General features: G+C 43.0%; 1 protein-coding gene across 2 annotated transcripts; it reads left to right on the plus strand.

The window, feature by feature from the left end:
- Positions 1-10895: 10895 nt before the first annotated feature.
- BZW1 (basic leucine zipper and W2 domains 1) lies at positions 10896-20666 on the plus strand. 2 transcript variants are annotated; one of them, XM_030952199.1, is made up of 12 exons: positions 10896-11039; positions 11447-11520; positions 13296-13472; positions 15099-15193; positions 15440-15505; positions 15766-15901; positions 16479-16588; positions 16703-16873; positions 17136-17282; positions 17600-17738; positions 18547-18669; positions 18914-20666. In XM_030952199.1, exons 2-12 carry the CDS (start codon positions 11457-11459, stop codon positions 18943-18945), a joined length of 1260 nt encoding a protein of 419 aa, XP_030808059.1. In that variant the 5' UTR covers positions 10896-11039; positions 11447-11456; the 3' UTR covers positions 18946-20666. The 2 variants fall into 2 exon arrangements, with proteins under 2 accessions (XP_030808059.1, XP_030808060.1); XM_030952200.1 differs by lacking the exons at positions 10896-11039; positions 11447-11520 and having other exon boundaries at positions 13395-13472; positions 15099-15104.
- The last annotated feature ends 3927 nt before the right edge of the window (positions 20667-24593 follow it).

Consider the following 24593-nt stretch of genomic DNA (forward strand, 5'->3'; position numbering starts at 1 on the left):
GTGACAGTGTCCTACTGAGCAATATGGTGGTTCATACTTGTAGTAGTCAAAATTACCAAATCTTTGTCATTTCCATCACAGAGAATGACTCAGGAGCAACAAAGAACTGGGATTTTCCACAGGAAGAGAACCACACGGATTTCTCCCCCTGGCCTGAAGAAGCTGAAGGAATGGCCATGCCTTTGAGGGGGAGAAAAGTAAACCTGATTTTTGTCAACAGAGATGGGATGAGAAAAGACTTCTGAAGGGAACAGTAGATGAAATCACATTAAAAAGTATAAAGGTAGAACTCCAGTTAAGATTGAATAAAACAAATACAATTTCTAACAGACTTTAAATGGAATAAAATTGACTTATAGGACAGCTCCCTGTTTCATATAAGGGCAAGCTTAAAAATAACCTCATTGTTTGTTAAAGTCTTTAGGAAGACACATTGTGAGCAGGGGATCATTCTGGGACTGGAACCCAGTCTCACCAGCTGGCACATCTGTCCTTTGGCATCAGAAGGTAAGCTTTGGCCCCCGTGCCAAGTGTCAGATGGGCAGAACACTGCAACAGAGAATAGGTCTGTGGGTAACAGTTTTCAAATCAAATACTACTGTGAATCTCCTAGATGAGTTAGAATGGTACATTCAGGAGAATGGTGAATATTTTCCTGGTATTTGCTTGTCATTTTAACTTGCAAAAAGTATTTGCCAGTAGAAAACACTGTCCTGTTCGACAAGGCAAAGGGAAATGGCATCTAACCATCTCAGGAAAGTGAGGTGAGTGTGCCTGACAGGTAGGAAGGCCTCCCTTCTACCCTCTGGTTATGTCACTCCATTTATCAGGTCAGCTTTGTCTTGTAACTCCACCACTGTTTGCTTTTCTTGCTTTTGCCTGTCACTTTTTAAGAAAAACTTTGGTCCATTCTCTAGGGCCATGCACCTAGAAACTTCTCCTGAAGTCCCTGGTACTTTTGTGGATATCTGTGTGTGTATATACATGTGCACCATGTTTAAATAACACTCCAGTAATCCAGCCAAAGCAAGTCCCATTCTTGCAACATAGAATCTGTGAGAAGTTTGGAAAATCTTGGCAACAATTTCTGCAGTCTTTGAAATAAATGTGTACAGGGCTGATTCCCCATCTTATTGCAGTGCTTTATAGTTACTTAAAACTTACTGTAATTTAATTATTGTAATGGTCTGAAGTGCTTTTGAGTAGAAATAGGATAGTTGTATTTAGACCGAAATAACTGATTTTCTGACTATTATTAGCATTTTAAGACATATATTTTCTAGAAAATATAAAATACTCAGTATTTTATATGTGATGAAGAACTGTGGCATTCATATAGGGAAATCTATGTAGATTAGCCTTTCTGCTCAGAGGCTAGATCCTGCTAAGTCCATATTGCCCTTAATATATTCTTTTGCACAGACTGAAGAAAATTTGAATCTGCAATGCAGAAATGTTTCCTTCTTGCCTCACATTCAGTAACAAAATACAGTTTTCTTCAACAGATGGTAAAAGATTCTTATAAATTATCAGCTCCTTGCTGGCTGTGAGCATACTGACATAAATGCCAAGGAATTCACTGTTTCTGTTCTCATCCTGTACTCTATAAAGATAAGACTCTGGTGCTTCAGAAGTTCCATTCAAGTTCCTGTGTAGTTATTAGGAATATTTCCATTATTTCCAGTAGGTATTGAAACATGAAGTAGCTAAGAAAATTCTGGCATCCTTCCATTACCTCTCCCACTTTTTCCAGCTAGGCATAATCTTCTTTGGGCCTCTTACGTGTTTTTCCTCACTCTTAAATGTGTGCTTGTGCCCCTTTGAGACACAAATTTAGGCTGCCTGAATATTTGGAATATATGGAAAAATGCCATATTGTCACACAGTCTTCAGCAATAAGCTCATTTCTGACCCCTTCTCACTAACTAATTAGCGATTTACAATGAATAATCCTGAGCTGCGGTTGCAACTACTCCAAAAATAAGGTTCTAACCACTGTGACCAAAGGCGGCAGCATGTGGCATTGGGGGTGGGCTGAGGAAACGTGTCCTTGTTCCTGGGCTCCTAGGTATCCCTCTAGTGGATATGAGGAGAAGAACGGGGTGGGCAGAGGGACACCCAAGCACAAAGCAATGTGTTGTGATGAAGTCAGTGAAGGAGTGACCCCAGGAGTCTCTGCCAAGCCTGACACCAGAGAGTCAGTCCCCAGAGCAGTTGCCCACTGCAGTGCAGCTCACTAAGCATACGTGGCTTCGTGATTGACGAGTGCCTCTGCCCAGAAGAAGTTGGCTGGCTGTGGGAGGTTTACCATGAAAAACAAAAAGATTCCCATGAGCTGAAAGCCTGCAAAACCTGTGCTGGCAGCAGTAAAGGTGCTTTTGCTGCCCTGAAGTTTTGAGCCATAGTAATGATTTGAGAAACAAACAGCCTGGCAGAGAAAATTCAGGAGAAATGTGTTAGTTCCTTCCAATGAAAAGAAAAAAGAAACGTCAACCTGCTTTGTCCTATGACAAGCTGTGCCACAGAGAGCTAAAGCTATCACAGAGGGTATTTCAGAGTCTTGTCTTTCAAAGAGAGATGGTTGTACCCAAGAATAGTGGAGGTGCGGACAACAAAATGAGCAAAATACAACAATACTGCTGGCAGTCAAAAGGTCACTTTGAAGAGCAGGAAGATTATCTATCAGCTGTCACATGAATAACATGTGAGTTTAAGCAATCTCACCATAGGAAGTTAACAGCACTTCTTGGGGAGGCTGCCTCTGCCACTCACTTTCCTGCTGAATTACCTTTTTGATTAACTCTGCTGACACAATGAAAAGGCACATGGGTTTTTTGTGGTTTTTTTGCAAGAATTTGTCAACAGAAAGTGCAGATGAAAACCTGGCTGTCAGCTCTCCCTCTTGTCCCTGTCAGCTGCTGGCTCTTTGTTTTGGGTAGTTTGATATGACCATTACTTCAGTAAAGCAATGTAAATCCTGCTGAGAGGATTTTCCATCTCTGACAAGACATATTGTTCAACGTATAATCCTGAATTTTACATTTGTCATGAGAGTATTACATAGTAAAGATCTAATCTACTAACCCCTACTTTAGGTGTTCTGTGGCTGTCTGAATCTGAAGTTTCTTTCTGGGGCTACAGAAAGAGCACTTTATAGACTTTCCTCTACAGACTTATCTGTGCCAGATGGGGAAAAATATTGCTGTTATATTTTCTTTTAAAGTATGTGGCTTTTCCCTCCAGAACAAAATATTTCTGACAATAGAAAGCCCAGCTGCTTCTAGTGCCTCTCTCTGTAAATGCCATTAATGTAGCATAAAAACTCAAAGTTTCTGAGTGTAAAATCTTCACAAAGTCAGGGTCCTTAGCACAGTGGGACCTCAATGTGCTGGAGAAGAAACCACTATTTTCTAAGTTGAAATTAAACTAAAAGAACATACTGGCCATACTTATATATGCCAGGACCAGAGTTGGAGTCAACGATCCTTGTGGATCCCTTCCAATTCACAATACTCTATGATTCTGTCAAACTTGTTTCTTACCTTTCTAAATAACCTCAAAGCTGAACTACATGACCAGGAGTTGCTTTCAGCCTTCTCTGCTTCTCTTGAAATCCCCAAATGCTCTTCCCAATTCAGATTAATTTATCTGAATCCTTTTATGAAAATAAGTGGCCTGAGTGCTGCTGAAGCAGAATGGAAGAGCAGGTCCTGTGCTGTTGGTCTTACACAGGGCAGTACAGACACAAATGAGAAGTGTTACTGTGGGATGAACAAAGAGTATCTTGGATAGATAACATGACTGTAATCTTCCTGTTGAGGAAAGACTAATTCCGCCTTACATATATTGGTCAAATCCTCCTAAAATTAGTGACAATCAGTACAATCCTGGACAATCTCTTTTATTGCAGTAATGAGTGTCTCATCCTTGAGAAAGTGAATTTCTGACAAATCGTGTTGCTTGTAGGAGTAGTGACATTGATGATGACGGGGTCAGAATGGTGTGTAAATAATGGTAAATCAATATGGAAATAATAATAACATATGAATGGTATGAAGTTTCAGGGGAAAAAAGCTAACAAGTCCTAGTTAATATTAGAGATGGATTGTAGGCCTGTAGCAAACAACAGTTTCAAAGAATATATGCTAATTTCTACATGTTCAGTATTAGCTTTTGCAGTTCATTGCTGGCTTGCATTTTTTAAGCTTTTCTTTTTGTCAGCCTGGCAAGTTAAACCTCTATTTACATCTTTGGAAGCATTGTCAGAGGAGGTATTTCCAAAATGCTGTGTCAGTATTTTAGTAACACTGACTGTGTGCTGTAAACAATCCCTTGGTTCCATTTGGCTTGCTCTTTTAGTGCATGCTTTATCTCCAGCTGCAGATGCAACATGCAGTTCTATATAGGGATTATCATATCTGGCATCAGATAATCAAACTAGTTTACAGAGCTGGTTTTACATTTCCACTATTCTTTTGAAGACTGGATTGTGCTTTCATAGGCATTTTTAGTTGTTAGAATTTTTTGGGTTTTGTTTGTTTCTATAGCAACTCTATTTTTCTGCCCTGGAGTCTTAAACCTGATAGCTTCTATTATTTTACTTACCATGATACATATTTTGACGATTACATAATTGTCTATTTTCTATGACTAGTTAGTCATGGAAAATAGACAATTTTAATATGTATCTTGATAAGTAAAATTCTGGATGTTCGCTTTTGCAGGAATTGGTGGCTTCAGCTTTAAACTTTCAGTCCAAAACAATTATATGTGCCATGTTAAACGTGTTGGTGGAGCATTTGGGGGGAAGGTACTAAACCGTCACTTTTTGTTGTAATTGCAGCTGTGGCAGTCAACAAGTTAATTTAACTAAATCAAAGGAGTTATTTAACTAAACTTAATTAAAGATGACAAGACTAAATGAAAAAGGAACTTCAGTCCTGAACCATCCTTGGAGGGTTATTCTGATGACATCATTTCATCTCTTTGGCAGTAAATCTTGGATAGAGGCTTGAAAATTCTCTGGCCTCCTGGCGATGGTATTCGCTTACTGTCTGAAAGCCAGAACAAAGCCACGGAGGCAGTTTCCCTCTGGTCTGATCTGTATAAATCCCAACAATTCAGGCCTCTCTGAGGCATGGTGGCATGAGTTTCACTCCAGATATTCAGCAAAAATGTTTTTTATCCTAATACATAGGTATGGTCACATCAGCCCTTTGTGCCACAGCTCTCCTGTACTTTGACTGCTTTGCTTTTCCCTGTCCTGTCCATTCTTCAGGGAATTTACATCTCCCTATTGAGAAGCTAAAGAGAAAACTACTGAAAAGCTCATTTTTCTGCTTTGTTACTGTTGCCCCCCCCAAAAAAAAACCCAAAAAAAAAAAACCAACCAAAAAAAAAACACAAGAAAAACTTGCTGAATCAGCCTAATCTCAGGCATGGTAGGTTAATAAGAAACTAAAACAGAATGGGCTGATTTATTGGCACCACTAGGAGTTTGGCCATGTACACGTAATGTCATTTGCAATCTGCATGAAGAGGCTGTAATAAAAGGGGATCTTTCTAATGTTCCTTTAGGAGCGGGTGTCCACTCCATTTTATCCTGGAAAGAAATATAGATGTGTTAACCACTGGTGAACAGCACCCTGCCTTTGGAAAATAAAAAGTGAGTGACATGAGACAAGGTATTTTGCCCAATTACTGGGTAAGAGCTTCTTCTAAGGCAAATCAGCATAATTTCATTGACTATCAAGACACAGCAGGAAACCAAAGTTCTTTTCTTCTGAAATCCTAACCCAACCTTCCTAAGCTTCCTAAGCACCAACCTTCCCCGGTCCTAAGAGTACCTTGATGAATTCCATGAACCAAAACAAAAGCTATCATCATCCTAGAGCCCATGCAATAACCAGAAAAAGCAGAACCATCCATCCCTTTTTTTTTTTTATATTGGAATACTGCTAACATCCTAACTGCCCTATCCCATCTGCAGATGGTAAATATGTAACTCAAAATTGAGCCAATTCTCGGACATAAAGCCAGCTCTGCAAGGTAGTGCAAGATCAATCTTGTAGTAAACTCTTACTTTTGGCTTCTAAATCCTCACATTAAAAATAAGCAGGTAAACAGTGCCAGCACTGAAATCAGCTTGGTGGGTGGTGGCAAGGTGTATGAATTGAGCAGCCTAAAACCCTCCAGGACAGGGTTTATGGTTCAATATAAATTGGATTTGGATAAAGAAGACCTGAGGAGTTGGCTTTTCTGTGGACTCTTGCATGAGTGGTAGAGTTTGGCTGATGACTGTTTCTGGGAGAGATTGCTTATATTTTTAATTTTGCTGAAGATATTGCTCACAAAGATACTGTTTGACTCTGGTTATGATTAGAATAGGTTTAGATCAGGTTTGGGAAAAGAAAGGAGGAAAATTTCATTTTTGGTTAAGTCTTGTATTAATCATAGGACAAGGAATGGGGCTGTGATTGTCATATGTCAGTAGCATATGTATTTCATATTCTTCTGGGTATCTATTCCATTGCCTGGCTATTAGGAAGTGCAATACAGTACCACTCTGGCTGGTGTTCACATGCAGTATCTTCTCTCTCACACAGATGGAACACAAAACCCACAACTAGTAGACTGTGCCCTCTTACTCAAATTTTTTCCAGAGTCACTGAAGTTATTTGGATAGCCACTGGTGTGGTTTGCTTTGCCTCTGCTTTATTCAAAATGAGGATGGCAAGAAAATGCACCCTCCCCCTTGAGTTCTCTGTGTTTTTTCAGAGCAATGCCTTCCATCTGCTCTTCCCATGTCTTGCACTTCCCTCACTCCAAGGGTTGGCAGGACAGAGCAGGAGCCTGCTGCAGAGTGCTGATTTCTGTAGAATGAGGCAGGAGCCAACTTCCCTCCCCATACCAGTCCCAGCCAACAACGATTGCACAAGCATTTCTGCAGAAAGCAGGGCAAGATGGCAATGGTGACATTGTTTCCTGACAATAGCCACCTCACAGGTTTTCCATTGCACTCATCCTTTGGCACTGTAAAAGGAGATACATCTGGAGTTGCTTAATACCTTGTCACTGGGCCCAAATTTCTGTTTATAAGTTAAACAGGAAAAAAAAAAGGAATATAAAAATTAAAGTAGTTAAGCACAGGAGCAATTATGAAGTAAAGAGCAAGATTTTACCAGCCATTCTCCCATCAACGCAGTCAGAAAGCAAACTAAAAAAACACTTTGGGAGACTGGAAAATAGCAAATGTCTGACGAAACTATGTCAAGGTCCATTAAAGCTTTCAGTTTAAAAAGCCCCATGGGCCTAAGTTTGAACAAATCTGTTGTGCTCTAGGCTGAAAATTTCCCTATGAAAAGGGACACAAATTACATCAGGCAGACCTGCAGGCCCTCTCTTCCAATAGCAGCCAGCTAGAGACCCCTGCCTCAACTTGGCTGGGGCTGGGAATTCTGCATCCATCCACTTCTGCTCCTTCTGTGCAGGATATCCAACAGTTAAAGTGTTTGTCAGTGGTAGAACTTCTCATATTCATAGAAGTCATAACCAAGGTCAAGAACCTTCATGGGCTAAGTGTTGTGCAAAAACTTGTTAACAACTTAGAATTTAAATAAAGATGAATTTGTTATCCAGCCACCAGGAGATGATGTATCATCTCTAGGAGTGCACTGTACGCCTTCTTTGCAAAATCATGGCCCCCACAATTCAATGCAGTCTCATTAAACTGTATTGGATAGTGGAACCTCGTATGTCAGTTCCTGTAATCTGAGCCTTTCAGGCTGAGAGCTCGCCTGTGCTATGGAGATAAGAGCTTCATTACCTGTTCAATTACAAGAATGCCACTGTTCACTAGAGGTAAGTTGGTTGATTTCCCAACCTTTTATAACTTGAGAAAATTGAGATGTGTGTGTGCGATGACATTTGTGCAGCTGATAAGGAACATGCATTTGTGAAATACAGTAAGTTTTCTCTCCCCTTAGCAAAATGATTTTTTTATATTTTACTTCAGTTTCCTAAAGACAAACCTGGAACCTCTAAGCCGTGGATTTAGATTATAGATTTGTACTGCTTTCCTAAGGATCAGACAATCAGATGACTCCTTCAGCCACTTACTGACTGCAAGCATTCCTGCAAGAAAGAATTAGAACTGTTGTACTTACACACACACATATATATGCAACACCATCTTGGTAGAATAAGATAAAAGCACCAGTTCTCTTGTCCTGCCAAGTAAAAGACCTGTAATGTGTTTCATGCTACACTGGAACAGTTCTGGAGTTACCTCAAGAACTTGAAAGAATTTGCATGCAATTTTGAAAATACCTGCAATAAAGAGCAGATCACAAGCAGTACCATTTTGTCACTTCTATATCCAGTTTGAGAGTAACAACCGTTATCTTTGATTTTTTCTGTTCTTCCAGCATATGGAAAATCCCAAGAATCAGAATGAGACAATGTACAAATTAATGATAGGCCATGTATCAATATTTCAGTAAAACAGAGATTCTAAGAGTCCATACTGCCAAGTATTTCTAGGTACAGATATATTACCACCCCAGTAACCCAGCAGTGTAACTCTGCTTCCTGGCAACCCACCTCAGGCCTGCTCCACATCATCAGATCTCTTGGAACCACTAACTCTGGCCTCTCCCAGAGGTGGAATATAATTACTGCTATTCACTGCCTTGTCATCGCTCACTTCAGCTCTGCCCTACCCACAGTTTTGCCCCTTCTTTCCAGCAACGTGCTGTAGCAGGACAAAGCTGATGCATTCATCCCAGGTGAGGAGAGGGCACAAGGTGGGGGAGTGGCACTGGAGGTAGGAGGAAGGGTTAAGAGCAGGACAGGCTCCCAGTAGCAGCTGTTTCCCTGCCAGAGGTGAGGCTGCCCATAGCAACCACTAGCAGATGTGCAGAGCAGATGTGCAGCAGGTGACCAAGAGGGAAAGGTGGAGGGGAGGGCTGAGAGGGGAACCATGAAAATACGAGTTCATTACAGGTGTGGCAGCTCAGCTGTGCCAAACAACTGGCACTCTGACAGACATTGCTTTGGAAAGGAGATTTTAAAGTGATCCAGTGGCAGCTGTATGAATCTTGATGGAACATTTCCCCATGAGGAGAGCAGTCCGAAAAACAAGTGTAAAGGTATTTGAGAGGGAGAAAAGGAAATGGCTGAGCTGAGCCAGTAGGTATATGTGCAAATCAATATTCAGCTTGGATAGTTCAAAGCCATAAAATTAACAGTGAGAACACATTTAACAACATTATTCTGTGCCCAAACACTAGCATAAGAAACAACTCTGGAGATGCTCAACAGGTATCGCGTTAGTTCAGATCCTGAGCTCATTTACATAAACACAAATTTATTTTCATTTACTTCACTGATGACAGTGCAGGCCTAAATTAGCATAGTATAGAAAAGAGAGTGATCTGCACACACCCTCATATAAGTCACATTTAATCTAAATCCGTAGAGATAAAAAAAATCTTATTCCTTTACATTGGTAAAATTTTCCTGTTCCTTTCTCTTGGTGAAGTGTGAGAAACTACAGCTAATGGAAAAAGCTCAATTGGTAATAAGCTTTGCAGTTTTGTCATATCAAAGACTTTAGGGAGCTGACAACAGGAATTATTATTATATCTTTGAGTTTCCTTAAAACATGGTTTTAATAATTTCTGGTTTTTCTTCTTGGCCTTTAAATTAATTGTGATTTAGACAAATGCTCTCATTTTAGAATGAGCACCAATGTTATCAGTGCCTTGGGTTTAGAATTAATGGACAAACATTTGCCAATATTAAGGTGAAAATGCTTCCTCTGAATGTGGTATTTTTGAAGTCAGTATTTTGGGGATTTCATCGGGCTGTTAACTGGAATCTGAAAAAATGTTTCTTGAGTAAAACTTGTAAGGCACTGTACTGCTTTTTCATGGCACTGGGATCTATCACCAGTATTGTTTCAAGGACAAAATAGTAATGAAAATGGTATGAGATGAAACTTGGCTCCTATTGACAATAAGAATGTTTTCCTTGCTGCAGCCCAGTGATTTGTTCTATTTATACACCTGACAACTGGTCATTTCAAGAGCTTTAATCACAGCAACATTACACTTAAATCTGGTGGAAATTTGCAGCTGCATACAGTCTAGAAGGAAGCTTATGTTCTCTAAGTTGGTTTGGTGGTTTGGCCTTTTGAGGAGCAAAGAACTGAGCTGCAATTGCATCTCCTGTCCTACCCCAGCACAGAGAGTATTCCCCATGTTGTCTCCAGCCTGTGCTGCTGTGTGTTTGGCGGCCCATCTTTTTTACATAGTACTTAAAGGGCTTCCACTAACACAGCGGGTGTGTTTATGCGGTCCGCTAGCAGACAGACTGCCTACAGCCAGAAGGTGGGATGAGACCTGTTGAGGTGATTGCTAGTGAAAGAACCCGTGTTTAAACTGCAGTAGAGAAGGCCTGCACTTTGCTGTGTGTCAGACGGGCACAGCTTGTAACTGACAGTCCTGTCTGCACACACTACAGTACGCCAAGTGCTTGTTACCACCAGGAAGTGAAAGAAGAAATTACAACTGCAAAGCAAATCTAGGGTCCAGTAGCACAGCAAGTATGGTATTGAAGTTCGATGTACCGCAGGTCCCGGCGCTGCCACCCGCACGTATCACCCGCGCACCCTGGGCCGCAGATCGGGCCAGAGGGGAGGTGTCCCTGCTGTGCCGGGCTGGCTCCGCCGCAGGGAGCGCGGGGGGCACCGGGCGCGGTCACCCCGGGACCGAGCTCGGACGGGCAGCTCCCCTGGCGGGGCAGACCCCCCTGGGAAGAACCAGGAGCTCGGCAGCACTCGCGGCCCCGAGAGAGCCCGCCCCGTTCCCCGCCCCTTCCTTCCATCCTCTCGAGCGGGGCGGGGCGGAGCGCGGCCCTCCCTTCTTCCTCTGGCGTCGGTTCCGCTCGCAGAGCTCTCGCTGCCACCGCTCCTCGCTGCCGTTCCTGCCCGTCTCCGCTCCGGGCCGCTCGGGCATTTTCTCTCTGCCTTAAAGTCGGTGAGGAGACGGGCGCGGGTGGCGGACGGTCGGCTGGGGCCGGCTGCGGCAGCCTGGGCTGTAAGGGCCGCGCCGCTCCGCGCTGCGGTGGAGGCCGGGGAGGGAGGTGGTGCACCCCGTCTTCCTCCCCTGCACGGGTACCCGGGAGCGGGGCAGCCTTGGCGGCAGCGGAGGCACCGGCAGCCCGGGCTGTACGGCGGCGCCGAGGGGCGAGAGGCGCGGGCACAGGCACCGGCACCGCGCGGGCCCCGGCTCCGCCCTGCGGCCGCCTCCGCCCGGGGAGCCCGGTGCGTGCTGGGAGCCGGGCGGGGGCCGGCGCCGCCCGCAGCCGCCCAGCGCCGCGGGAGCTGGAGGGAGGAGCGGCCCCTGCCCGCAGCGTCCTCACGGGTGTCTCTGTTTCCTTGCAGGGTGTCTTTTATGAATAATCAAAAGCCGCAGAAGCCGACACTATCGGGCCAGCGTTTTAAAACCAGAAAAAGAGGTGAGTTACCGCACCGTGCCCTCTGCCAGGACAGGCTGCCAGCGTTGTGTGTACGGGAAAACCTCGGTTTCTGTCAGTAAGCAAACGAGGGCCTTCATACGTTCACCGTAAATTTTTTACATGAGACTATGCTATGTGCAGAGTCTTGAGGCTGACTGGAACTCTTTGCACTAATAAAAATATTAGTATTTGGCAGTCAGAATTGTCACTGAATTTACTGTAATAACCTTTGCCTAAAAGATGGTCATTCTAGAACTGTCCTGAGTGTGTAGCTTGCAAGCAGAAGGATCTAGTACCCCTGAATTACAGGGGAACTCCAGCACAGGCTTGTTGCAGGTTAATACATACACCTAAGGAACATCTAACATAGTAAGAATTTCAGTCGTAGCCACTGGATAAAAGTTACATTGTCCTCTTTTAAATTTTTTAAAATTTACAGGAAAAAACCCCGCAACAAAATCCCACTAATCCACCCACCCACCTTCCCCAAGTCAACATCCAAAAAAAACCCCAAATATGGGATGTGCAAAGGCCTGTCTCTGCATGCATAGTTACTTCCATAAGAAGAGTTAGTGACTGAAGAGGTGTGATGAGCGACTTAGTATTTGGTGGAGCTTTTTCCCAGCCTGAAGAGGAAGTGGGGACGCTCTGAGAGTTTCTGTTCAGTACAGTTTTACTTGTATACCAGCAGTGTTCCAGCTCTAACAGGCAGCTTTAGGCATGCTATACATGCAGAAGCACATTTGGATTTATAGAACCTGTTTGAGTGTCAAGGCACCTCAAAAATCTCTTGAGTATTAGAGTTTGCTGTGGTCTGTCCAGCAGATGAATGCCAGCAGCCAGGCGTTTAGTCTCATTTTAAGCATTTAACCATAGTTTGGCTGTGAAGCAACTCTTCTGGAACAATGGGCTCTGTGGTTCTGCCCTGGAAAATAACTGATCCAGTATTTCCAAACTAGCACCCACCTTTTACCAGTGTAAAAGCATTTTTTTGACATTTGCATTGACACTGGACACCAGTATGCCCTACTAGCCTGCTAACAGAATTGGCTAAGCTGTTGTAGACAGCACTCAAAATAAGATCTGCAGTTGAGTTCTCTTATCTTTGGAAGCTTTAAATCTTATGATTTCCCTAATCTAAGGACAAATTGAGATGAGGAAAAGTTGAAGACTTTTTAAGACTTTCTGTTAGTTACATGGGTGGATTTGTTGCATGTTGACTATGCCCTGCCTGTAGTAAAAACAAGGCAATGATCAGCTGATGTATCAGGTGTGAAGATAGATCAGGAGTGTTCTGCTTAATAACAGCAAAGGTTGCAAAATAACAGCTCTGCAGTTAAGGCCATTAAGTTAGGTCCTATGTCTACATTTCCCCCAGGCACTTGAGGAAAAGTTACTGCTTCAAACTCACCTAGCTGCAGGTTAAGATGAGCCAAAAAGTGAATTTCCAGGTGACTCGGATGTGGTAATGGTATGCAGTTTGTCAGTCAGAAGATTTCATCTGAAACAGAGAGAGGCCCAAAAAGCTGAGGTAAAACATGAGTAACAGAGTCAAATGTACAGAATTATCGGGGCATGTCTTAAAAATTGCCTTCCAGCATGAGCTAAGTCTCTGGTTTTGGAGGGGAAGAGTGATCTAACATGAGAATAGGGATATAAGAATCAAACTGAGAAGTCAGGTAAGCTTTATTAGAGCTTTATTAGAGATCATTAGAGTAATGATCATCACAAAGAACTTTTAATGGAAATCTTATTTCAACATTTTTGCTTTACAGATGAAAAAGAGAGGTTTGACCCTACTCAGTTCCAGGACTGTATTATTCAAGGTTTAACTGAAACTGGCACTGACTTGGAGGCAGTAGCAAAGTTTCTTGATGCTTCTGGTGCAAAACTTGATTATCGCCGCTATGCAGAAACACTTTTTGACATCCTGGTGGCTGGTGGAATGCTGGGTAAGTCCCTGTGATGTGGCTGCTGTCAGCTTCATTCACTTCACTCTGCAAAAGCTGCATTTCCTTTCAGTGTAAAATCTCTGCTAAAGAGCCCATTGAGTGTGTAGAACAGAGTTTGAGCTAGTGTGTGGTAAACCACCTGATCATCTTGGTGCCTGAGCAGTTACTCTAGAATTACTCTCTAAAACCTACCTCAGTTTTTCTTGAGTCTGTTTGCATTCCTTGAAGTGTAGATTGTACAAACTCTGCTTAGAAGAAAGTACTTTGGATTTTTGGGTGTGGTTGGTTTTGTTTGTTTGGATAGTTTTTGTTGGTTGGGTTTTTGGTTTGGTTTGGTTTGGTTTTTTTTACCAGGAGTAGATCTTGACTCTGGTCAAGATCACTTCTAATGAAGAGATGGATGAATTATTGTTTCAGGTGCATGGTCTGTGGTAACAAGACCAGTTGCCCTGAAAAATTCTGACATGTTCCTATGATTTGTGCATCCTGTCCTGTTATTTTGGAAAGGAAACTTGTTTACAGAGGAATCTGAAGTGCTTAGTCTTGGACATGCTGTTGCAAATAATTTGTTGTTGACAATAGCGAGGTCATGGGCTCTAGCAGACATCAGGGAGTGAGAAATGAGAGGGTCGAGTTGGCAGAAAACACAGGGACTGAGGACGTGAAATGTGATGATGAAAAGTCTTGCAAACTCAGGTACACACTCTGTGTACAAAGAGGAACAGATGCCCACCAACCAGGTACACACATACTGTAATGGTTACAATATGTGGGTTTACATTCAAGAGTCTTAACCAGGGCATCCTCCTGTGTTAGGAAGTGTTCCTTCTAGGAATGAGTCTGATGGGGAAGGGAAGAAGGCATTGCTGTGTTAAGGCTGATATGGGGTGCTTTACTCAACTCCCTGTCTGTAACAGGTAGCTAAGAAGACCAGCTTTGATCTTCAGTCAGAGGCCAGAATAAAAACTGGCATCCTGTTCCCTTACCAGCTTTTAATGTTATTACCAGAAATATTAATCTCTGGTTTTAAAGTCATGTTTCTGACTAATTCATAACAAAGGATCTCCATTGTATGTAGAATGGCATAGAAATTGATGATGAGGTGTTCTGGCACCAAAGCTGGTGACCTGAATGCACCATCATTAGTGAAGCAGCCTAAATAACTGAAGTTTCAAGCTCATCTCTGCAGCACTGAATTTTGAACAGTGTGTCTCTTCATGTTTAAGTCTGCTGTTGTGACTTACTGTCACGTAAAAGGCACGAAGCAGCACTATTGCAGCAGAAACTGAAAAGACACTTGCTGGAATTAAGCAGCTTCAGTGGCTTCCTTTAAGGGAAGAGGAGCTCATGTGGCCTTGTTAACTTACTCATATGGAAACAAGATGTGTTGTCAATCCCCTTAGCAGTAGGGGACCAGAATAGTTAAATGTTCAAATCTAAGCTGTTTGTAAAGTTCTGGTGCAGCAGTGGAACACAGGGAGATGCAGGGGTGTCTGTGGTGATCAGGTCATTGAGTTCATCATGACAGGACAACGTGTTCCATGCTATGGGTGCTGGAGTTGTGCTTGGAGACTGCTGAGTGCTCTCACTGGGAGTAGCACTACTAATGCTGAAATCCTCCTGCAGCCCCGGGCGGGACCCTGGCAGACGACATGACACGCACAAACGTCTGTGTGTTTGCAGCACAGGAAGACCTAGAAACCATGCAAGCATTTGCTCAGGTTAGTGCTGAAATTAGGGCAATTTCACTTAAAGCTGTTCAATGGTCAAAAATTAAATGTTTGTGTAATTGTGCGTTAACCTAAAAATAACGCATGGCTTTAAACATACTGGAAGTGGTAGAGCAGCAGTGTTCCAAGCTGTAAGTGCTCTAAAGAGTTCAGACCTATTTTACTGAACTTAGTTTTTTAAAATTCTAATCAAATGATAGTTCACAACAAAAGATAAGGTACTCTCTGTCTTTCTAGGTTTTTAACAAGCTAATCAGGCGTTACAAGTACCTGGAGAAAGGCTTTGAAGATGAAGTCAAAAAGGTATGGAGTGGTTTTTTTATCAGCAGACAAATAAACCTTCACATTCTGCTAGTTAATCACTCTGTAGAAGGGTTACATCATCAAATGGATTATTAAAATACAACACTTGAAAGTTGTTCATAGAAGAATGGCTGGCTTGCATGACTACCAGTGACTAGTGCTTTTGCTGGCTTGAGGAAACAAAAGTGTTTAGCACAGGCAGTGGCCAAAGTTTAGCGAGAGGTGGTAGTTTTATGCAGCTCTTCTTCCTTGTGCTGCAGCTGCTGCTGTTCCTGAAAGGGTTCTCAGAATCTGAGCGGAACAAACTGGCCATGCTGACGGGTATTCTGCTTGCCAACGGGACACTCAATGCATCAATTCTCAACAGTCTCTATAATGAGAACTTGGTTAAAGAAGGTAAGTGTGACTCAGCTCCTCCCTTAGGAAGGGAGACAGAACCATGACAAGTAGGTGGCAATTGTGATGACATTACACCCTTGCAGCTCACAAGCTTCCTCTGGTGATAGATTGACTACAGGATTAGCAAAAGTAAATGTGATGCCCCTGTGAACCTGAAAGATTTTGTTAAGACTTCAGAAAATGAGTTTCTTGAGAAAGCTTGTGTATAGGACTTCCCTCCATGACACTGGGGGCTGCCATCACTAGCATTGCCCAGCAAGGCACCACTGTATTTTTGAGAGGGACCTTTCAAGATGCAAAATATGTGTCACGTCTTTAGGTTACTTCCTAAATTCCAGCAGGAAGAGTTGAGTTTAGTACAGGGAAGACTTTGTGACGCTGGGTTGTAGGAAAAGTCCAACATGCTGGAGGCTGCAGTGTCCTTGGGCAGGGAGAGGTACTGCAGACTGTGCTGGGGTTGGAAGCACAGCTGCTGCTCCGAGTACAGTCTGACAAACAAGGTATCCTGTACTCATGCCTTATGGTTCCCTGTGTCTTGCATTTCACTAATAATATAACTATTCTGACTGCACAGGTGTTTCTGCAGCTTTTGCAGTCAAGCTCTTCAAATCATGGATAAATGAGAAAGATATCAATGCAGTGGCTGTCAGTCTTCGCAAGGTAAACATGGACAACAGGCTCATGGTGAGTACCACTGGAACCACTCTGCTGCTCCATAAGCCAGTTTTGTGAACAGCGTTTGCCAGCAAAGTACCCAACACATTTTTTTTACAAAAGAGTTGTAAACTTCATTTTCAGGAGCTCTTCCCAGCCAACAAACAAAGTGTTGAACACTTCTCTAAGTACTTCACTGAAGCAGGACTAAAGGAACTGTCTGAGTATGTTCGGAACCAGCAATCCATAGGAGCTCGGAAGGAGCTGCAGAAGGAGCTGCAGGAGCAGATGTCACGGGGAGATCCATTCAAGGATGTAGGTGTTTGTACACAAGGTGCAGGTGCTTTCTGTGCCTGTCTCTCTTTCATACTGAACTTAGCTCTCACTGGGAACTGAAATGATGAACTGGGGGGGTTGATATGAGCTTTGTGGTCTTTCCTTAATGTCCTGAATCCTGCTGTATGATCAGGAAAGTTGGTTGTCATTCTGAAACCTTCTGGGTTACCTTTAGAAGAGAAGTTTTAATTTAGCTTAGTGCCATATGTGGACTCTCTGCTTACTCTTACTCTTCTGGCAGATCATCTTGTACGTGAAGGAGGAGATGAAGAAAAACAACATCTCAGAACAGACTGTGGTAACCATAATCTGGTCAAGTGTAATGAGCACAGTGGAGTGGAACAAAAAGGAGGAGCTGGTAGCAGAGCAAGCCATTAAGCATTTGAAGGTATTATAACTTCAATACAGACTTCTGCACCCCTTAGGCAGAGCCTGTTTTTCCTTCTGTCTGCAGCTCCATTTTAAATGTTAAAGCTGCAACTCTGCTAGTGCAGAGACAGAATGAGATGGGGAATTCTCCCCCTTGTGAGGAGTATTACAGGCCAAGGGCCTGAGGCAGAGGCAGTGACTGCTGCAGAGCTGCTCTGGGGTGGGGCTGTGGTTGCAAATTTCTAAGCAGTGGCTGATGGAAACTGCAAAACCAGCTTTAGTCAGGTGGTAAATAAGAAGTGCTCTCTGTGTGCCAGTCTGATGTTCTTGTTACAGCAATACAGCCCTCTACTTGCTGCCTTCACGACCCAAGGTCAGTCAGAGCTGACTCTTCTGTTGAAGATTCAGGAGTATTGTTATGACAACATTCACTTCATGAAGGCCTTCCAGAAAATAGTGGTGCTCTTCTACAAAGGTAACTTTGTGGGGTTGTAGTTTCAGGGGTTTGCAGGTTTTTGGAGGGGCTGGTTTTGGTTGGTTGGGTTTTTTAAAGGGGAGATCAGTGCTACAAGATTGCACTTCCTAAGCTAAAGAATTTTCTACCTCATGTTAGTAAAAATGCAGAGGTGCATGTGGCTGGCCCTTTGCACATGGGGAAGTGCAAGACAAAGATGCTGCCTGTCTACAGTAGATCTGCTTAAGACTTGCAGAACAAAGCTAAATTTAGATTTTTAAGGCATTTTGTTAAGTTCCATGATAGTTTATTCTTCTTAGTTCTCTTAAACATTGAGTGTGAGCAGCTGAAGACTGAGACCACCAATATGTTTCAGGCTCTTTTTAAATGTCCAATAAAAGGTGGTACTGAAAAAACCAAGCTGTGCACCCATGGAAACTTGTTAAACTGAAGACTGTACTGTACTTGTAAAATTTAAACACCTGCACCACAGGAAGTGTTTACTTTGGACTTCAACAGAATTTGCATCTGTTCTTAGCTGTTAACTGAACCTTTGCTTAGTGTGCCATCTCAAATAACTCTGTAACACTCCAGACTGTTAGGGGGAGTGAAAGTGCAGCTCCTGGATACAGTACTGAGGAAACTCCCAGCATGAGGAACCATCCAAAAAGCCTGGTTCTCTGAATTTCAAAGCTGAAGGCACTCCTAGTGCAGGTCTGTCCAGCTGTACCCAGAGGAGTACATGATGCTCCTAGGAGAGGAAGCAAAGGCTGCCAGTCAGGTTCTCAGCAGTTCACTGTGTTAACACTGCTCTTGTCCATCTTTACAGCTGAAGTTCTGAGTGAAGAACCCATCCTCAAGTGGTATAAAGATGCCCATCTTGCAAAAGGAAAGAGTGTTTTTCTGGAGCAGATGAAGAAGTTTGTTGAATGGCTCAAGAATGCTGAAGAAGGTAACCAGCAGCTTAGCTCCTATGTGGAGCTTGTTCATTTTGGGAACCTTAATGCAAATAATGCTGTGTTTTTGAGTGGGGGATGTTAATTGCCCCTCTGAGACTAGTGTGCCCCCTCCCCTGGTCCTGGCTAGAAAAGCTTGCCAGGACAATCCCAGCAGCAGCTGTTGTGCAGGGCAGCAGCTGAGCTCAGGGCCGGGGGCTGAGCCGTGGCCAGGCTGCTGATGAGGTCTCTCTGTTGCAGAGTCGGAGTCTGAAGCTGAAGAGGGTGACTGACCTGTGAAACTCTGGCCTCAGTAAAGCAAACAGGAGCTGTAGATAAGTGTCATGTCTCATGTGTCCTTCTGATTCTTACATCCTACCTCCCTGTATCAAGCATGATATAAGGGCTCTCATGGCAATTTATTTTAACTGTTTTCTATAGTTAATGGAATACTGGATTTAGTTTTTAAAACCATGTTCAAGTAGCTTACAGGAGCTGTTAGATTTGACTCTTAACCTGCATTTGTCCTTTCAGTTACCTTCTACCTCCTGTATTTTCTACTGTAATAATGTAATATAAGGCCTTCCACGGTGAAATCCATTTCATCTGTTGGGATTTCTGTCTGTATTGGAGTAGATGTGATATGGTGAATGAGACTTAGGGCAGTCTGCTTGCAAATTAAACTATAAAAAAGCCTCCCAAGGGAAGAGGCCATGGCTTGTGTGGCACTGCAGTCTGTACCACCAAACAGCCCGTGTCATAGGTGGTTGTCCCTTTACCAGACTTCCAGCATAAAGCAATCCTCTATTCCAGCTGTGGGGAAGGTGGGAGCCCCTCTGCTGGAGAGAAGCTGTTGTGGCAGGAATTGGTTACCATGGTGGGGCATGAAGAGTGGCATCACTGAGCCTGCTGGCTGTTATGGCTGGTGGCCCATGTTCCTGAGGGACTGTCAGGTGCCCTTGCAGCTCTGGGGATGCTTTCCTTTTCCCTTTCCCTCATGGAAGCACAAGCAGTGCTGTTCTGCACAGCGCTGCCCAGCAGCTTTCTCGAGCCAGGCACTGCTGCTGGCAGGCCTGGGGCAGGGGAGCAGCTGCCTTGTGCTGCTCTGTAAATGTACAGCTGCTGCAACCTCAGGCAGCCTAAACACCACCCCTCCCCCTTTGAGGTTTAGAGATTCTTTTATGCTGGCAGCTCACATGCTAAACCAAACAACTTATCTGCTCCCTGAAACTTTAATTCCTAATGGAAATTCTCAGGACAGTTCAATTCAGAAAGATAGGGGAAAAAAAGGTGAAGTCTATACTGTTGTAAGCTAACAGTGAGCATTAACTGAAGTACTGGTAACCAGAGTACACCTACTAAAATAAATGAAAAAATTGGTCATCACAATGCAATCTGTTCAATACTACAGTGATCTTCCTTACTTTGTAACTTTTTTTTTAAGCAAATAAAGGCCATCCTTACACTTAATGCAAAGAGCTGTCTCTGCTCCTTATTTGAAAAGAAAGCACCACTGATACTATAGGGTACAAAGCAGTGCTAGGTCTTTTGCCTAAATTCAAGGACTGTTGAATAAAATTAAATTAAAATACTACTTTGTTGCTATTAGGGTGCTCTTTTCCATGTTGAAAGTGCTAACATCCCCTGAGTTTGAAAACCAGGTTCATCTGTATATTAAGTTTTATGTCAGTATTTGGTAAGTTTCCAAGAAGTCATACTAAAAAGTAAGGCAGTCACAATATAAACAAATGTTTCAGTTTCTTCGGTCCCTGTTGACTCAGCCTGCTCAGCTGCAGGAGCCTGTGCCCTCTTTCTGCCTGTCAATGGAGAGAAGAAAGAAGTGCTGCACAATAAGAGCAGTGCTTGTTTGCAACAAAATCCAGCCTCTTCTGAACCACATCAAAGAGGTTCTTGTGGTCAGAATCCTGCCATGTCATGAATGCCTTCATGGAAATAAAATAATGTTTCGTTGTTCATCTTACAGTTATGCTTAAAGCTCCTGTCCTCAAGAGCATTTTCCCTGTCCCGTCTTACCTTCAGTGTTGATAAGTATCTGCCACAGGATTTTGTTCATCCCAATCCAGCTGTCCTTGACAGGAAAATTTTCATTTCCTTAGACAAACAGACTGTATTTGTTACTCAGATATTCTGTTTTGGCCCTTCAGTAGAAGTTTACCAACACTGGTGTTTGCAGCTTGGGAACTGATCTGGGAATAATCCACCAGAGCAGCCAGCTTGTCAAAGAGATGACTGGGGCTTAAATCTAATCTGAAAATATTTAAAATAAGACTACAGCAGTCCAGTACATAAAAATATAATTACCTGCTTTTCTTACCATGCGGTATGGCAAAGACCCCAGTTCCTTGCCGTGGCTCTGAAGGGAAATCCAGAGAGAGATTTCTGTTCATTGCTAGAGGAAGTTACCAATAGCTATTTTTTCACTGTACCCTGCAATCAATAGTCAGTTTCAGATTAAGGAAAAAAGAGGCAGTACTGATCTGTTTTCTAAAGTGAGGTATTTGAATTTGTTGATGGTGACAGATGAAGCTACATCTGATACTAGCATGGCTTGTAAATGACAAATGTTAAGAAGGTGATCCTTCACACCAAGCTGCTGCCAAAATGTTGACTGAAAGCAATGTGTAGAAATGTTCTGTCCATACTGTTCCCTTGTGCCCACATCTCTCTTCAGTTTGGCACCATGGAGGAAGGCAGCTGAAGTTCTTGCCTAAATCATTCTCCTCAGTGCCTCTCCAGCATATTTTCATCCACCTGAGGAGAATTACAGATGCTGCATCATTCCAAGGCTCACAGTAACTTAGAGGAAATAGTGCTGCTCCAAGGTAGCAGTCCATGAGAATGCACTCACTCCTAACATGTCATGGCTATGACTGTCCCAGTGCTGTGAAAGGATTCAGACGGTTTTTGTTTGATACCAGACTGCAAACCAGTCCAAGAGCTCAAGAAAGAGAGCACTGTGCTGCTGGAGCACAGTTCGACAGCATGTGACACCCCTCAAATGAGAGTTCAGCCTAACAGGCTGCTGTGGCCATGGCTCACTGCAGGAGCTCTGCACTGGCCTGTAGGCATCAAAGTGTCTGATACTCAGCCTCAAATACTGCACACCCAAAGCCCATACCTCTCACCTCTGACTGAAGGCAAAGGTGCCATAATTTTTGATTATTTTCACAGCTACACGTTTGCCTCTTCTGAAAAGATGGGATTGAACAGTGATTAGAAGAGTGATTAGATGAGCAACTACTTCTAATGAAGAATATTCAGATATACATTGTTTATAGCAATGGCAACCTTTTCTAAAAAGGTGGTTTTTTTAGTACATGCTGACAATATAACCAAGGTTCATTTATGCATAAAATACTATAATTTTATATATCAATTCTGAAAACAAACACCTTATTATACATCCACCTTATAATTTATTATTGTTCCTAGAAATAAAAAGCCCCACCTATCACCCCGTGGTATGCTATTAAAAATGTAAAGCAAACCAAAATAGACTTAATTACCACTGAAGCTATTCTAGACTATTCTTGTTTAAACTTGTTTTTCTCCCTAGTCCAGCTGTGGAGAGCATAGTGGATGTGGTTTGGTGGGCATATGTCACCCAGCAAGGGTCAACCCACCACATCTACCTAAAAAGTTAATACAGTCTGAAAAATATTCTATGCATCTTGCACTTAGTACATCTCTGACAGATCAGATCACCCTCTCTGCATTCTTGCATCTTTTCCTTCAATAGCTCTTCTGGAACAGCACCAAGACCGTGCAGCCAGTCAAGTGGAAGGCATCATCCATATTTAATTCTACAAATTTCTCATTGATACTTGAAAAAGTCAGTCTGGTATGACGCCCTTGCTATTTCAGTCATACTTAATCAAAATCTGGTTTAAAAGCTTGTCCTTGGATTTTAGAGTAGGGGTTAAGCAAATGCTTGTCATATTACAAATTTTGAAGGCATAAAAGTGAAGCCTGTATTTCAAGTACTCCAGTTGATGGCTATTGTTCATTTTTCTGCTCAAATATATTCAGTGAACAAATAGCAGGTTCATGTACTGTGGTATCACAAACATAAGCACAAACTATACATTTTCACTGAAGGAAATGCAATCCTAGCAAAAACCAGTCAGCTACTAATATGAGCCAATGGAATAAACTTCTACTACCCACAGAATTCCCCAGACCCAACAATTATTACTGACAGATCAGAATCTACCTTCTTAAAATAATAATAATAATTTAAAAAAACTAAATTAAAATTGGTCCTATCACCTGTGGAGGTTCAGGATGATATGTATTATAAAGTGTCTTGTATTTCCCTTTGCCACCAGCTGTCACATTAGACCAGATTTCTGGCTATTAGGATGCCCAGTGTCACATCCTTCCTTGGACTTGTGATTGCAAACTTCAAAACTGTGTCATTGACAATCGCCTCTTTCATTCACAGAATTGGTTTCTGAATCATTACTACAAAACCAAAAAGATCCAGTAAATGTAACTAAAATCATTCTAGCGCCCCTGTGAAGGCAGCTTTTTGTTTTAAGCTGCAAGACACCTTTCTTGAAATACCTTCAACTCAAAATTAATCTGCTATCACATGACCTGATCAGAATAATAAAATCTTAAAACATGCTTGCTGATATCAGAAGTCCAGAAGTTTTTTACCTGCCAGGAGTTTCAGAAAGATAGTTGCAGCACTTTTTCTCCTGTGCACTCCTGAATGATGTCCCTTTTCCATTCTTAGCATTGCTGCACCTTCTGCAAAGTGGTCTTTTTCTTTTATGCCTGTCAGGACTGGCATAAAAGTAGTTGGACTGGAATTCTCCAAGTGTAACAAGCATATTTTACTCTTTCAGTTACAATCCACAGACAAACACTCAATTTTCAAAGCCATTATTATCAAATTTAAACTATAATGACTGTGTTTTTCCTCAACATCCCAGTTTTTGGCTTTTTTCTCTGCTCCTTCTTCCAAGCTATTTTTTCATTCAAGAGCTTTTTTCAAGTTAATTATTTTTGATAGGGGAACTTAAACCCTGTAACCTTCTTTAAAAAAGCATTTTAAAGACACAGTGTGGCTCAGACACTCCTGCCAAGCTACTCAGGTCCCCAGTGCTGTATTATCCTACAAAAAAGAAAGGCTTCTGTGTGCTTAACAAGGGCAAATATTACCCAGGTGGCTTTTCAAGAATTCAGTGAAGTTTTTCTGTGGGAGACAATAAAACTCGGGTTAGCTCCCTGCCAGGTTGCTCCATGAGGAAAAGCGAGCTCACTCCCTCCTCACCCTTTCAGCCCCAAGCCGGCTGCAGCGCCTCAGGCCGGAGCGCGGCGGCCGCTGCCGGCCCCTCAGGCCCCGGGCGGGCGGGCGGAGCGAGGGGGACGCGGGGCCGGCCCCGGATCCCCGCCCCGGCGAAAGGCTCCGTGCTCGGCCCGCGCAGGGGCTCCGGGAGAGGCTCCGGGAGAGGCTCCCGCCCCGCCGCAGCGGCCGAGGCCATTTTCTGCCCGCCCGAGAAGGCGCCGCAGAGAACATGGCGGCCTGAGGGGCGGCGGGGGGGGCGGCAGGGGACTCCGAAGCGCGAAACGGGGATTCCGTACCCTGCCGACGGGGCTGCTAATCGTCTCTGCACTGCGCTGCACATGGCTGGCGCTCCTCTGGAATCGCCTTACCATATCTGACAGACAGAATACAATTTTGAAAAGTTTGTTTGTAATTTTGTCCCAATAAGATCATTCTCCTTTCAATCCACAACATTAGACTAAAACAAAAAAAAAAAGTATCTACATTTAATGTATGTCCTCCAGAGAGCAAAATACTTGGTGCTGCTGCATTTCACATTTTATATGTATCAGCCTTCTCTTTGTGGAGGAAAAAAAAAGACCTGAAATTGTTTCCAATTCAGTGCAATTTTAAATTATTAATTAT

Source organism: Camarhynchus parvulus, chromosome 7 (genome assembly GCF_901933205.1).
Source record: "Camarhynchus parvulus chromosome 7, STF_HiC, whole genome shotgun sequence".
Taxonomy (NCBI): domain Eukaryota; kingdom Metazoa; phylum Chordata; class Aves; order Passeriformes; family Thraupidae; genus Camarhynchus; species Camarhynchus parvulus.

What these genes read in the sequence shown, in the direction of transcription:
- BZW1 (XM_030952199.1), top strand. Translation starts at nt 11,457, where the DNA reads ATGAATAATCAAAAGCCGCAGAAGCCGACACTATCGGGCCAGCGTTTT. An exon ending in TTTTAAAACCAGAAAAAGAG is followed by an intron (nt 11,521 to 13,295) that starts GTGAGTTACCGC and finishes TTTGCTTTACAG; the next exon opens with ATGAAAAAGAGAGGTTTGAC. An exon ending in ACATGGACAACAGGCTCATG is followed by an intron (nt 16,589 to 16,702) that starts GTGAGTACCACT and finishes CTTCATTTTCAG; the next exon opens with GAGCTCTTCCCAGCCAACAA.